This window comes from Oncorhynchus masou, chromosome 5 (assembly GCF_036934945.1).
Source record: "Oncorhynchus masou masou isolate Uvic2021 chromosome 5, UVic_Omas_1.1, whole genome shotgun sequence".
Lineage (NCBI taxonomy): Eukaryota > Metazoa > Chordata > Actinopteri > Salmoniformes > Salmonidae > Oncorhynchus > Oncorhynchus masou.
In genome coordinates, this window is record NC_088216.1 from 34,675,870 (window position 1) to 34,690,441 (window position 14,572).

Below are 14,572 nucleotides of genomic sequence, written 5' to 3' on the forward strand. Positions count from 1 at the left end.
CCCAGTCATGTGCAATCCATAGATTAGGGTCTAATGTGTTTATTTCAAATGACCGATTTCCACATATGAACTGTAACTCAGTGAAATTGTTGCATGTTGCTTTTATATTTTTGCTCAGGTTGTTGGTTAACAAGTGTTGTCCTACTCAAAAGCTACCGAAGAATAGTGCATACCAGGATGAAGAAACCTCTTTCATTGGCTGATGGTCATTGCTGAATGATTCAGTGATCAATGATCAATAGTTGAATACCAGTGAGCTCTTGATAAGTGTGTGTGTGTGCCATCTGAGTGACATAGCACTGGACAATATGAACAAGTAAGGGGGATACTCCAGGCTCATTATTCAAAATAGCAGTGTCCAAAATGTATCAGTGAAACAATGCTGCAAAAATACATAGGAAGTACAAATTGACCCCCAACGATTGAATGAACAAGTAGGCTTACATAAAATATTAAGGCATGGGAATGGAAGGATGACACCCATTAAGACATAACATTAAGAGCAAAAGCAGACACAGCATAGGTCCCTAAGGAATTCCACCAACAGACAGAATCCAGTGCATGAAGCTGAACATGAAAGGACATAAAGCAATTCTTGGTAGCCCAATGCACGTTTGCTTGAAAAAGCTGTATTTTATTCTTAAAACCCAATGCATTCAGTTGTACAACTGACTAGGCATCCCCCTTTCCTTTCCCTTTCCCTTCACTGATACATGTACCAATATTATTTTGAATAATAGTCCAATGCAATATGGGCCAATGCAATGTTTTTTCTCTCCAGGTAATGACCTTTTCTTGGTGGCGGTACATGAGCTTGGGCACGCCTTGGGACTGGAGCATTCGAATGACCCCAGTGCCATAATGGCTCCCTTCTACCAATACATGGAGACACACAACTTCAAACTGCCCCTCGATGACCTCCAGGGTATCCAGAAAATATACGGTACTTTGTCACTTGTATATTTTTTACACTACTTAGCAAAGCTAAGCTAAGCCGAACTGTACTGAGCTGGCCTGGTTACTCATCCACCATAGTCACTGGAACATTGTTGAAAAGATCAATGCTATCCAGGCCCATAGCCGCAGGAAGTAGGGGTGCTGAGGGTGCTGCAGCACCCCCTGAAAAATATTAATAGAAAAAATATATACAGTACAGTTGAAGTCAAACGTTTACATACACCTTAGCCAAATAACTTTTAAATTAGTTTAAATGTTTCACAATTCCTGACATTTAATCAGAGTAAAAATTCCCTGTCTTAGGTCAGTTAGAATCACCACTTTATTTTAAGAATGTGAAATGTCAAAATAATAGGAGAGAGAAGGATTTATTTCAGCTTTTATTTCTTTCATCACATTCCCAGTGGGTCAGAAGGTTACATACACTCAATTAGTATTTGGTAGCATTGCCTTTAAATTGTTTAACTTGGGTCAAACGTGTCGGGTAGCCTTCTACAAGCTTCCCACAATCAGGTGAATTTTGTCCCATTACTCCTGACAGAGCTGGTGAAACGGAGTCAGGTGTGTATGCCTCCTTGCTCGCACATGCATTTTCAGTTCTGCCCACAAATGTTCTATGGGACTGAGGTCAGGGCGTTTTCATGGCTTTGTTGTCCATAAGCCATTTTGCCACAACTTTGGAAGTATGCTTGGGGTCATTGTCCATTTGGAAGACCCATTTGCGACCAAGCTTTAACTTCCTGACTGTTGTCTTGAGGTGTTACTTCAATATGTCCACCAAATTTTTCCTCCTCATGATGCCATCTATTTTGTGAAGTGCACCAGTCCCTCCTGCAGCAAAGCACCAAAAAGTATGATCCTTGTAGCCTGGCTTTTTTATGGAGGTTTTGGAGCAGTGGCTTCTTCCTTGCTGAGCAGCCTTTCAGGTTATTTCGATATAGGACTCGTTTTACTGTGGATATAGATACTTTTGTACCTGTTTCCTCCAGCATCATCACAAGGGCCTTTGCTGTTGTTTTGGGATTGATTTGAACTTTTCACAACAAAGTACGTTCATCTCTACGAGACAGAACGTGTCTCCTTCCTGAGCGGTATGACGGCTGTGTGGTCCCATGGTGTTTATACTTGCGTATTATTGTTTGTACAGATGAACGTGGTACCTTCAGGCATTTGGAAATTGCTCCCAAGGATGAACCAGACTGGAGGTCTGCAATTATTTTTCTGAGGTCTTGGCTGGTTTCTTTTGATTTCCCTATGATGTCAAGCAAAGAGGCACTGAGTTTGAAGGTAGACCTTGAAATAAATCCACAGGTACACCTCATATTGACTCAAATTATGTCAATTAGCCTATCAGAAGCTTCTAAAGCCATGACATAATTTTCTGGAATTTTCCAAGCTGTTTAAAGGCACAGTCAACTTAGTGTATGTAAACTTCTGACCCACTGAAATTGTGAAACAGTGAATTGTAAGTGAAATTATCTGTCTGAAAAACAATTGTTGGAAAAATGACTTGTGTCATGCACAAAGTAGATGTACTAACCGACTTGCCAAAACTATAGTTTGTTAACAAGAAATTTGTGGAGTTGTTGAAAAACAGAGTTTTAATGACTCCAACCTAAGTGTAAGTAAACTTTTGACTTCTACTGAATCTAAAAAGATTGGAGGGAAGAAATGGAAAAAAAATCACAAAAGTAGTGCAATCCTTAATTAGCGGTTCGATATTGCCATCGGTAGCGTGCCAAAAACAAAAGCCAGCGCCACGCAGGATTTGGCAATTAGGAGGTGGGGAACCCTCTTTTTTGGTGACCATTGCTATTAAAATATAGGTTGTGATAGCTGTAAGCCTAATTGTTATTTTCATTTATTCACCCAGTAGGCTAGTATAATTTTGGTTTCATGTAGGCCTACTGGTATGAAAATAGACAACTGAACAACTTGCTATTTAGAGCATGTCCCCAAAATGCATGTCTTGTCTTTGTCTTCAAAGACAATAACAATTGTAGGTTATAACAGTGCAGTGACAGAATGATAATTGAGATAATGCAAATAATTCATGATTACCTGGTTGGGCTAACTTTTTTAACTTTTTGCTCTAGGCCTACATCATCATCCTCTGCCTTCATCCCTACCTGTAGTATAATGTATTTCCACCTCTCTATCAGTCTTGCTTGGCCATCTTCCTGAATTAAAATGAGATATTATAACAGAGCAATCTAGCTGGCAAACATATTACTAACTTGGCCTCAGAGTGGCACAACATCGCAGTGCTGGAGACGTCACTACAGACCCGGGTTCAATCCAGGGCTGTATCACAACCGGCCGTGATCGGGAGTCCCATAGGGCGGCGCACAGTTGGCCCAGCTTCGTCCAGGTTAGGGGGGTGTTTGGCCAGGGAGGCTTTACTTGACTCATTGCGCTCAAGCGACTCCTTGTGGTGGGCCGGGTGCTTGCAGGCTGACTGCGGTCGTCAGTTGAATGATGTTTCCTTCCAACGCATTGGTGCGGCTGGCTTCCGGGTTATGAGGGTGGGTGTTAAGAGACGCGGTTTGGCGGGTCATGTTTTGGAGGACGCATGACTCAACCTTCAACCTCCTGAGCCTGTTGGGGAGTTCCAGAGATGAGACAAGTTCGAAATTGGGGGTAAAATAAAAAAATATTGCTATTTAATTATTTATTTAGTTATTTAACTATAGGGTAGATGTAGGGCTGTTTTTTTATATAATGAGCACCCAGGTGCTGCGTAGGAAACAGAATAAGATCAGACAGAGACAAGTTGGCCCGGTGAAAATTTGCCAGCGTTGGCTACTCGATTGCAATATTAATATGTGACCGACCGGCTCAATACGACCTTATGTAGCAAAATTTGAAATTGTGTGTTTTACATTGGAAAATAGTAGCAACTCAGAGCTAGAAAATTGTATATCATACAATACAGTTGAGGAACAATGGGAAAGTAATTCTGCTTTGAAAGTTAAATTTTATAGTAGAAAGTTAAACTTGTAACCCCACTTTTTAGAAAATTGTTTGGCACAACTACTGGAGAGCTCTTCTTCGTCCACACCCTCTTAAGCCTTAGCCCCACCCATCTCTTTAAGGATTCACATGTGACGCCATGTGCTATACAGAGTGAATACGGTAGTTTAGTAAAAACAACCAAAGATTTTGAAGGCTGGTTTATACTACATGTCTATCGTCATGTCTGTAGACAATTGTCGCAGTGACATCATGAACATACTATTGTTGTCCCACATCAAACTTGTTGTTGTCATTGTGAAAAAATATAAACACAAAAATGACAGGATGCATGACATCAGCAGCCTGGGGTTCAAAATAGCATACCTGGTGTGTTTTAACACCAATAAATCCATTCGTTTAAAAATGAATTTAGTAGATGTCAATCTAACAAACCAGGAAACTAAAACAATGTTTTGGTTAGTTTCTAGCTTGTTAGCTGGCTCGCCAGTTCAAATAAAGACCATATCATATAGCATACAAGGTCTTAACTTTAGCTAATTTGTAGTCGTTATTACAGGAAAATAAACTCACAACAAGATGATTATTTACAAGTTAATGGCAAGCTAATTACAGAAAATAGCTTATGGTTGTGATTGTGACAAAATAAAAGCAGGGCATTCTACTGGAGAATTTTAGAACTTGGACACTATCTCGGTGGCCTAACGTTATATCCTAATCTGAATTTGTTATTCACATGTTGTTCTTCACGTTACCATCTCTGGTAAACAAACACTATAGCAAATAAAATCAAAGCTTATTTGTTACATGCACATGATACAGAAGGTGTAAACGGCACAGTGAAATGGTTACTTGCACAGTGGAGTCTTTGTTTAGACGTAGCTAGCTAGCTAAACAATGAACCATAATCCCAACTCATAATGTTACTACCCTGCATGAATCTGTTGGTAGCTATAACTAACCAACTAGCTAGGTTCATTGTTAGCTTGCTAGCTAACCTTTGGCTATAAACTAGCAATGCAAATGGATCTGAGATGTGAATAATATTACTACACAGATCATACACGTAATGTTAGCTAGTGAGCCAGCCAGCTAACATTAGCTATCTAGCGATCAGTACGTTTTAAACTTTCTGACAAAAAAAAAACATATTGTAGCGACCCGCACAGACAGCTGTGTGTTATGTGTTAGGCTAGGAGGTGGTTGTGTTGTACTGACCAGTACCCGGTGTTCGCGGGGTCCGACATGTCAATCAACCTGCTATCTGCCAATCACGGGAATGCCTGGAATGTTCTGATGCCGGGCATCCTGGTGGTTGGCAGAGTGGCGTGGAGGGGGGTTGGGCAGGGGGGTGGAGCATTGGAAGTTAAGACCAGGTTCAGCTTTTTGTTCTCTCTCTCTTACGTCTGGGCTTCCCAAGAGAAGGTCACGATTGGCTTATGGGTTATCTGTTATCTTTTTGGCGTGTGCTACGGCCCAAACAGTAGCCTGTGTAAAGTTGGTTTAATAAACCGTCAATTCGCAAACTCAAGCCTCTGTCTGGACAATTGTTCCTTTATGATCTAGTCAGGTCATTACATTGGTGTCAGAAGTAAAAACGTTGATACAAGTTAGCCAGCTAGCTAGTTGACTTATGTGGCTAGCTACCGTAGGTGAGAACGGGGATTGAGAATGCGTCGAGGGAATCCGAAAGTGAAGGTGGAGGTAGGGGACGATTATGGCCAAGGAGGTGCGTGTGAATGGACGTCGGGGGTTCTGTCTGAGGAGATCGCCAGGGCGTCGGAGCGCAGAGGCCGCTTGAGGGAGGACGTTAGAGCGATGGCGGCTGAAGCGGGCATGAGTGCTTCGTCGACTGTATTTCGCGCGGATTCTGGTGGGCGGACCGAAGTGGCGACGTCGAAGCGGCGTGACGAGGAATCTGGGGCTCAGGATGTAAACAAACATGGCGGTGCCCAGTTCCCGGCTGCGTCCGTATCTGTTAAGACCCCGAAGTATTCCGGTAAGGCGGATTGGGAAGCTTTTCATGCTCAGTTTGAACTGTTAGCTCATTTTAGGGGGTGGTCGGATGAAGAAAGGGCACTGCAGTTGGCTTTATGCCTCACGGATGAAGCTCTGGCCTGTTTGATATTGATTAGCCCCGAGGACAGGCATGATTATGGTGCTTTAGTGGGAGCACTGAGGAGGCGCTATGGACAGTGTGTACAGCCCGGGCTACTGCGCTCCGAACTGAGTAATAGACGCAGGCAGCCTGGAGAGCCTCTACGGGTGCTAGCTAATGACATTGAGAGCCTCTCTCGGCGGGCATATGCTCACATGCCCCCTCCGTGCAGAGCGAGCTAGCACGGGACCAGTTCATACAGGCGCTCTCTCCTACGGAGCTGCGCATACAGACCCAGCTGGCTCATCCTGAGTCATTGCAGACAGCCTTGGAGATGGCTTTGGAGAGGGAGCTGGTGTGGGCTGGGGCTTCAGCTGGGGCTTTGGTGGGGGTGCAGGGAGACACACCCTCTGTGCGAGCTGGGGGGCAGAGCAGCCCGGAGCCGGAAAAGCCTGCTTGGGTGGCCGAAATGACAAAACTCATTCGGGCTGTGTCGCTACAGGCGGCACGTCACACAAGCCCTGGTCCCAGGGTCTGCTGGGGTTGTGGCCAGCCAGGCCATCTGCGCCGAGATTGCCCCATGTCCCCCAGAGCTCAGGGAAACGGCTCGGGGTCTGCATAGACCGGGTAGTGCGGACCCCTGGCTTTCTATCCCAACCACCATCATCTTCAGGAGGAGCCCACCGGCACAGACGGGGAAGCAAGGCTCCACTTCCCCCAGAAGCAGACGAGGGCAAGCGGATGGAGCCTGTTGTTGTGGTGGGCCGGACCTGTGTTGGGGACTTTTGTCATGTCCCTGTCACTGTGGAGGGGGTGCCCTGCTCCGCCCTGGTGGACACTGGGTCCACAGTAACCCTGGTGAGGCCAGATATTGTGCCAGGTTGGACTCAGTGTGAGCCTACAACTGTGCAGCTCCGCACAGTCACAGGTGAGCTGGCACCCATGAAAGGGAAGGGAATAATGACTCTGACAGTAGGGGGCAGGACTGTGCGTCATCCTGTGTGGGTGGCGGCTGTGCAGGACCCTTGTATCCTGGGGTTGGACTTTCTTAGGAGCACAGGCTGCCAGTTAGACCTAAATAGGGGCACACTGAGCTTCCAGGGAGGGACGGAAGTCACCATGGCCCCCCCTAATGTCACATTCACTCAACCCAACAAACCCTTTACTCCAACAGTTAAAGCAGCAGAGACTCATGGCTGCACCCCCTCCCCCACAGCTGTGTGTGACTTTTCCCCAGTCCCCCTGTCACCTGTCACCTGTTACATTCCCCCAGCTACCTCCATGACACAGCCCTCTGTGAGCCCGGGCCGCAACCCCCCAGCCCAGCTACCCCAGATGGGAGAGGAGAGGACACTGTCTGCAGTGAGGGAGATATGGGGGAGGAACTGTGTTGGTCTTGACCCCGAGCAGCAGGAACGGTTGTGGCAGTTGCTGTTTGAATTCAGAGACAGCTTTGCGTTGAGTGAGGGAGAGGTGGGTCAGACTCATCTGGTGCAGCATGAGATCGACACAGGTGATGCTCGACCCATCAAGATGCGTCCCCGCCGTATCCCGCTGGCACGCCAGGAGGCGGCAGACAAGGCTGTATTGGAGATGCAGCGGGCAGACTTCATTGAGCCCTCAGACAGCCCCTGGGCGGCGCCAGTCGTCATGGTTCCGAAGAAGGGGGGCAAGCTGAGGTTCTGTGCGGACTACAGGCGGATGAATGAGGTAACCAGGAAGGACTCATACCCCATACCACGTATCGATGAGTCGCTGGACCTGGTTAGGGGGTCCTCCTGGTTCTCCTCACTAGACCTCCGAAGTGGCTACTGGCAGGTGCCCCTCTCCCCAGAGGCCAGAGCCAAAACTGCGTTCTCCACTAACAGAGGACACTGGCAGTTCAAGGTCCTGTGCTTTGGCCTGTGCAACGCTCCAGCTACTTTTGAGCGTTTGATGGACAGGGTGCTGGATGGCATCCCCCGACAGCAGTGTCTGGTATACCTCGATGACATCCTGGCCCATGGCAGCTCCTTCCAGTCAGCCCTGGGGTGCTACGGCGTGTGCTGGAGAGGGTGGCTGCCGCAGGTCTGAAGCTCCACCCCGAGAAGTGCCACTTCATGAGGAGAGAGGTGTCCTTCTTGGGCCACCGAGTGGGGAAGGAGGGGATCAGCACCATGGAGGACAAGGTAGGGGCTGTCAGAGACTGGCCCACCCCCACCGACCAGCGTCAGCTGAAGAGCTTCCTGGGCCTGGCCTCGTACTACAGGAGGTTTGTACGGGGCTTCTCAAGCGTTGCTGCTCCACTGAACCGCCTGCTGCCGAAGGACAAGGCTTTCACTTGGACAGTGGAGTGTGAGGAGGAGTTCAACACCCTCAAACGTGCACTGATCGAGGCCCCGTGCTCGCCCCCTGACCTCACCTTGCCCTTTATCCTGGACACAGACGCGAGCAATGTGGGCATGGGTGGGGTGCTGGCCCAGGTGGGGCCAGAGGGGGAGAGAGTGGTGGCGTACTTCAGCAAAACATTTGACAAACATGAGCGCCGCTACTGTGTCACCCGGCGGGAGCTCTTGGCTGTTGTGGCTTCCGTCAAACACTTCAAGTACTACCTGGGTGGTCTGCCCTTTACTGTAAGGACTGACCACTCTGCTCTCCAGTGGCTCATGTCTTTCAGAGAGCCAGAGGGGCAGGTGGCACGCTGGTTGGAGGAGCTTCAGCCGTATGACTTCACGGTGGTGCACAGGGCAGGGGCACGCCACTCCAACGCCGACGCCATGTCCCGTCGGCCCTGTACTGCAGACGGCTGCCGCCACTGTGAACGGAGAGAAGGACGGGAGAGAGAGCTGCGGGCAGAGGAGGGTGTCTGTGCCACAGTGTGTCGGGCGAGCGGGCCTGTCTGCTGTGAGCTGCAGACTGTCGACGTGGCTGAATGGCGGCAGCAGCAGGGACGGGACACAGACCTACAGCCAGTGCTACAGTGGGTAGAGGCGCAGGTGAGGCCACCATGGGAAGAGGTGACAGCGCTCTCACTCGCGACCAAAGGGTTGTGGTCGAAGTTTGAGAGACTGCGGCTGGCTGATGGCGTGCTACAGCGGGCATGGAAGGAGTCAGCTACGGGAGAGGAGAGGTGGCAGGTGGTTGTCCCAAAAGCATTGCGGGAGGCTGTGCTCCAGAGTACTCATGGGGGGGTGGGGACTGGACACTTTGGGGTCACAAAAACACTGCGCCGTCTCCGTCAGGGCTTCTACTGGGGGCAGCACAAGAGGGATGTGGAGGACTTTTGTCACCGTTGTGACAACTGCACAGCGAGAAAGGGCCCCCCAGGCCACTCTCATGCTCAGCTCCAACAGTTCCCAGTGGGGGCTCCCATGGAGAGGGTGGGAGTGGATGTAGTTGGGCCGTTCCCCACCACAGACAGTGGAAACCGCTGGGTGCTCACGGCCATGGACTATTTCACAAAATGGCCCGAAGCCTATGCTCTGCCTGACCAGGAGGCAGAGACCATCGTCGACGCCCTGACAGCGGGGATGTTCAGCAGGTTTGGAGCTGCAGAGTCCATCCACAGCGACCAAGGCAGAAACTTTGAGTCCCGTGTGTTCGCCACCATGTGTGAGAGGCTGGGTATGCACAAGACCCGCACCACTCCTCTCCATCCTCAAAGTGATGGCCTTGTGGAGCGCTTCAACAAAACGCTTGGACAGCAGCTGGCCATCGTCTCTTCCAAACACCAGCGTGACTGGGACAAGCACCTGCCTATGGTCCTCATGGCATGCCGCTCCGCTGTCCAAGACTCCACCTCCTGCACGCCTGCCCTCCTCATGCTGGGGAGAGATCCGCACCCCTGCGGAGATGGCGTTTGGTCGGCCCCTGGATAGCCCTCATGTTCCTCCGGGGCCGGAGTATGCCCGGAGACTCCAGGACCGCCTGGAGACAGCCCACACGTTCGCCAGAGAGCAGCTGGTGAATGCAGGTGTGAGGCAGAAAAGGAACTATGACGTGCACACCCGGGGAAGGCACTTTGTGGCTGGGGAGCTGGTCTGGGTCTACAGCCCCCTAAGGAAAAGAGGCAGATGCCCCAAGTTGGACAGTCACTGGGTGGGACCCTGCAGTGTCCTGGAGAGGGTAGGGGAGGTTGTGTACCGGGTGCAGCTTCCTCCCAGGGGGAGAAAGGTGGCACTGCACCGGGACAGGTTAGCCCCATACAGAGGGGCCTCTTTTCCCCAAACCCCAGGAACCCCCACAATTCCCCTCTCTGGCAAAGACATTCTCCAGGCACCCACCCTCAGGTGCCGCAGACAAGGCTCCAGACAGCCCACTCCCCCTGTCTCCCCCCCCTGTGTCACCGCGTGGTTCCCCAGAGCCACGGACTGTATTACCCGTTCCCGCTTCTTTGTCCCCCATATCCCTGCCTTCATCCCCTGGTTCCCAGAGGGGCACTCTGCAACCATCACAGACACGCAGGCAAAGGAGACCTCCGGGTCGCTTCAGAGACTTTGTTTGTTCCCTCGGGGACGAGGGACTTTGTGGTGGGGGGGCTGTGTAGCGACCCGCACAGACAGCTGTGTGTTATGTGTTAGGCTAGGAGGTGGCTGTGTTGTACTGACCAGTACCCGGTGTTCGCGGGGTCCGACATGTCAATCAACCTGCTATCTGCCAATCACGGGAATGCCTGGAATGTTCTGATGCCGGGCATCCTGGTGGTTGGCAGAGTGGTGTGGAGGGGGGTTGGGCAGGGGGGGGTGGAGCATTGGAAGTTAAGACCAGGTTCAGCTTTTTGTTCTCTCTCTCTCTTACGTCTGGGCTTCCCAAGAGAAGGTCACGATTGGCTTATGGGTTATCTGTTATCTTTTTGGCGTGTGCTACGGCCCAAACAGTAGCCTGTGTAAAGTTGGTTTAATAAACCGTCAATTCGCAAACTCAAGCCTCTGTCTGGACAATTGTTCCTTTATGATCTAGTCAGGTCATTACAATATAATATCTGAAAATGTAGCTAGCTAACCTCTCTTACCCGTATTCATGTATGAGCGCTTCTCCCTCTTTGTCACGGATGCCATGGTTGCCCTTAGTTTGAAGATATAATCCGGAGATGTGTTTTATACAACAGCCTTTTTCTGTGTGTTCTCTTTTGACTACCTCCGCATTGTTTGCAATCAAACACCAGAATTTCCAAAAAACACATTTTGATAAAAAATAAATGTTTAAGTTAAAATGCCACTCCTGTCAAGTAGTGACGCGCAACATACGCCTAGTTTCCTGAAACTACATATTCTCAAAGCAGTCTCGTTGATACAAAATTATTCAATATTCTTTGAGCCAACTCGTTCGTGGATACAATGTTTCAATATACTCAGAAACCTTGTTGATGCAATGCTTCAACATACATAGAATATTTCCCTTCCCTGCCGAATAATGCAAATACAAAAATGAGCTGGGCTCACACATTATAAGGAACATCTCTGAATGCAGAACAAATATTTTGGTGCGAAGTGCACGAGACAATGACACTGTCATAGTACATTGTATGTGCCATTCCACAAGGGTGACTTCATATAGCCTATAGCAGGGTGTCTGCAACCTTTTTCATAGGAGTGACAATTTACAATTGATCCTACAATTTCTAAAGATCTGCGTGTCAGTTATGAATTTCATATAGGCATTGTAGACTACTCAACTGTGCCCAGAAAATGTCTAACTTCCCACAAACTGAATAACCTAATTCTAGCTGACATTCAGTCCATTCAGTCACACCCCACAGAGCTCCACTATGCCTACTTGTACTGAGGCATCTTTGTGTGTAGATTTTTCTTAATTCCTTGGTCGAATTTGTTTGTTTTTCTGTTTGTCCTTGTCGATTATAGGCTATTTGGGGCTATTGTCTCCTAAACCTTGTCTATTTACTAGAAACACGTGAACAACATGGACACAGAAAAAATATGAATACAAAGTTATTTAGGCATAAATTACATAAATTTAAACATAAAACGTAAACATAAAACATCGCAACATTAAAAACTTCACCCACGAATGATGCAGCGCCCTCCCCCCTTGGGCCAATTATTGACAAAAATTCAAGCTCAAACGGGACAGGAGATATGCTTTTTCAAAGTCTGCATTTTCAGTTGATTACTATAGTGCCCCCCTTGGGCCAATCAATGTAATCTATGGCAAGAGAGCCGACATGAAATATTGTGTGTGACTAACGTACGTACAAACAGACTGAGACAGATCCATAGTGGCAGGAGGGTAGCCTAGTGGTTAGAGAGTTGGACTAGTAACGGTTGCAAGGTTGCAAGTTCAAGTCCCCGAGCTGACAAGGTACAAATCTGCCGTTCTGCCCCTGAACAGGCAGTTAACCCACTGTTCCTAGGCCGTCATTGAAAATAAGAATTTGTTCTTAACTGACTTGCCTAGTTAAATAAAGGTAAAAAAAAAAAAATAGTCCCCCCTGATTTCATTGTGGACAAATTGGTGTTAATATGCTGTTATTACAGCAGGACCTAGACTAAATTAGAGGATAGAGAGATCTAGGAATGACGAGAGCTTTTTGAAAGCCTGTTCTTATGAGTGTGCCTCTGTGTGCAGGTGTCCCTACAGCCATGCTGGAGCCTACACGACCACTGCCCACCTTGCCCGCTCGCCGAACCCACCCCACCTCAGAGAGGAAACATGACCGTCAGTCCCGCCCGCCACGTCCGCCCTCCGGTGACAGGCCCTATTTCCCCAATGGCAAACCCAACATCTGTGATGGCAACTTCAACACCGTGGCCTTCTTCAGACGCGAGATGTTTGTCTTCAAGGTGAGACCAACGATGTATATAAACCCTGGATTGCTGATGCCATGTATTAGCCAATGAGAGACTTTGAATCCACCAGTCGGCCATATTGGCACTCCTCATAAAAGCAGTCATCCATAGAAATTAATGACATTCCACAGTATTTCATTTAAATGTTTCAAGGACAAAAATGTGTATATTTTTTCATTTTGATGTTTAGCTCACATAATATCATTTAAAGGTATGCATTAAGGTGTCTGTAATAAAATAAACGTGGCAAAAACAAATCATTTTTAACTGCATTTCTATAGCTTTATAAATATGTTTTACACTGCTGGGGGAGTGCTAAGAAGGAGGCACGGTGACTTCAAAACAGCACCCCCTGTCATGTAGTGTATATATAAATCATTGGGTGAGACTTACTTTACAAAGTGAACACTACAAAGTGTAACATTAAGTCTGTGTAGTGTAGGATAATTTGGGGCAGCAGGTAGCCTAGCAGTTAGAGCGTTGGGATAGTAAGCAAAGGTTGATTGTTTGATCCGGCAAAGTAGCAATATCTGCCGTTCTTCCCTTGAGCAAGGCAGTTAACCCCAACAACAACTGCTACCAGGGCGCCGATGATGTCGATTAAGACATCTCTGCTTCAGAGGGATTGGGTTAAATACAGAAGACACATTTTGTTTTAATGCATTCAGTTGTGAAACTGACTACGTTTTCCCTTTCCCAAAATAAACACTTTTTGAGTATTGAATTTAACACAATAGAAGTTGCTTTAATTTTGCCTTGTTCCCAACTCAAAAATGTGTCAGCGCCATTTTCCTCCAAGAGTGGATAAATATCTCCTGCACATTCAACTTTTTCTTCAGTTCACATGCCTTGGTTGGTAGTGGTAGTGTAGTGTTTTATTTTACCGAACTCACATAAAATGACAACACCAAAGTGAATTAAAACCAAATTGAACCTTCTTTTTTTACTTAAGGGTTTCAGCAATGCTGAAGAGCTTCTCACACTGTAGGGAGCTCTTAGATTTTGCAAGGGTACTAACAACGTTCCAAACTATTGGTTCTCTGGTTATTACATACACAGTAGTATGAGTTTGTATTCTAGTATTTCTCTCATGATCGGGTGTAGAACCTCCCTCTTCAGATCACTTTTTACAGTAATACGCTTATCTGTAGCTGGTGTCACACTCAATGGGCCTTTTCCCCATCACCAAGTTAGTCACCAGATAATGTGCTTTAATGAAGGTAAACTTGCATTGGTACTTGTCTTTTTTTTCTCATACTGAGCAGTGCGTAGAGTAGACAAACGCTGTTTGATGCATTTGATCTTTGCCTAAATGTCCTAAAAGGTCACTCCTCCACTATCTGATGAATGTTAACACACATCAATAAAACCTGGCCTTTATTGATACAAACTGTTTATTCCTGTTTAGGAGCTCTTTTTTGGAGGCATGTTTAAGGCGTATGAATGGACACACAGTAAGTTTACTTACTACAGCATAGTTACATGTTCAGTGTTCATAAACAAATCAATAGGAAATGTACCCATGTACATAAATTGAATACTTGGTAGTAACCTCTACTCCTTGCAATTTGTTCATAATGGAATATTTAGTCACATTTTGATGATAGTTGACTTATATCAGAGTAACCATAATGGTAAAATCCCTCAGTAAGTACAGTACTATGTAGTAATGACATTACTAGGTGACCCCCGCGATGCTGGCCTTCTTTGAAGAGTTAATCTGTCCAGTGACTGTTCTTTTGCCCATCTTAATTTTTTA

At 47.3% G+C, this 14,572-nt stretch overlaps 1 protein-coding gene across 1 annotated transcript in view; it reads left to right on the plus strand.

Moving 5' to 3' along the window:
* The window catches only part of mmp24 (matrix metallopeptidase 24), an 84,490-nt gene that overhangs the window by 56,668 nt on the left and 13,250 nt on the right, over window positions 1–14,572 (plus strand). Inside the window, exons 5-6 of the mRNA XM_064965421.1 lie at window positions 782–943; window positions 12,593–12,807. Coding sequence (XP_064821493.1) covers window positions 782–943; window positions 12,593–12,807 — 377 coding nt within the window. The remainder of the gene's footprint in view (window positions 1–781; window positions 944–12,592; window positions 12,808–14,572) is intronic.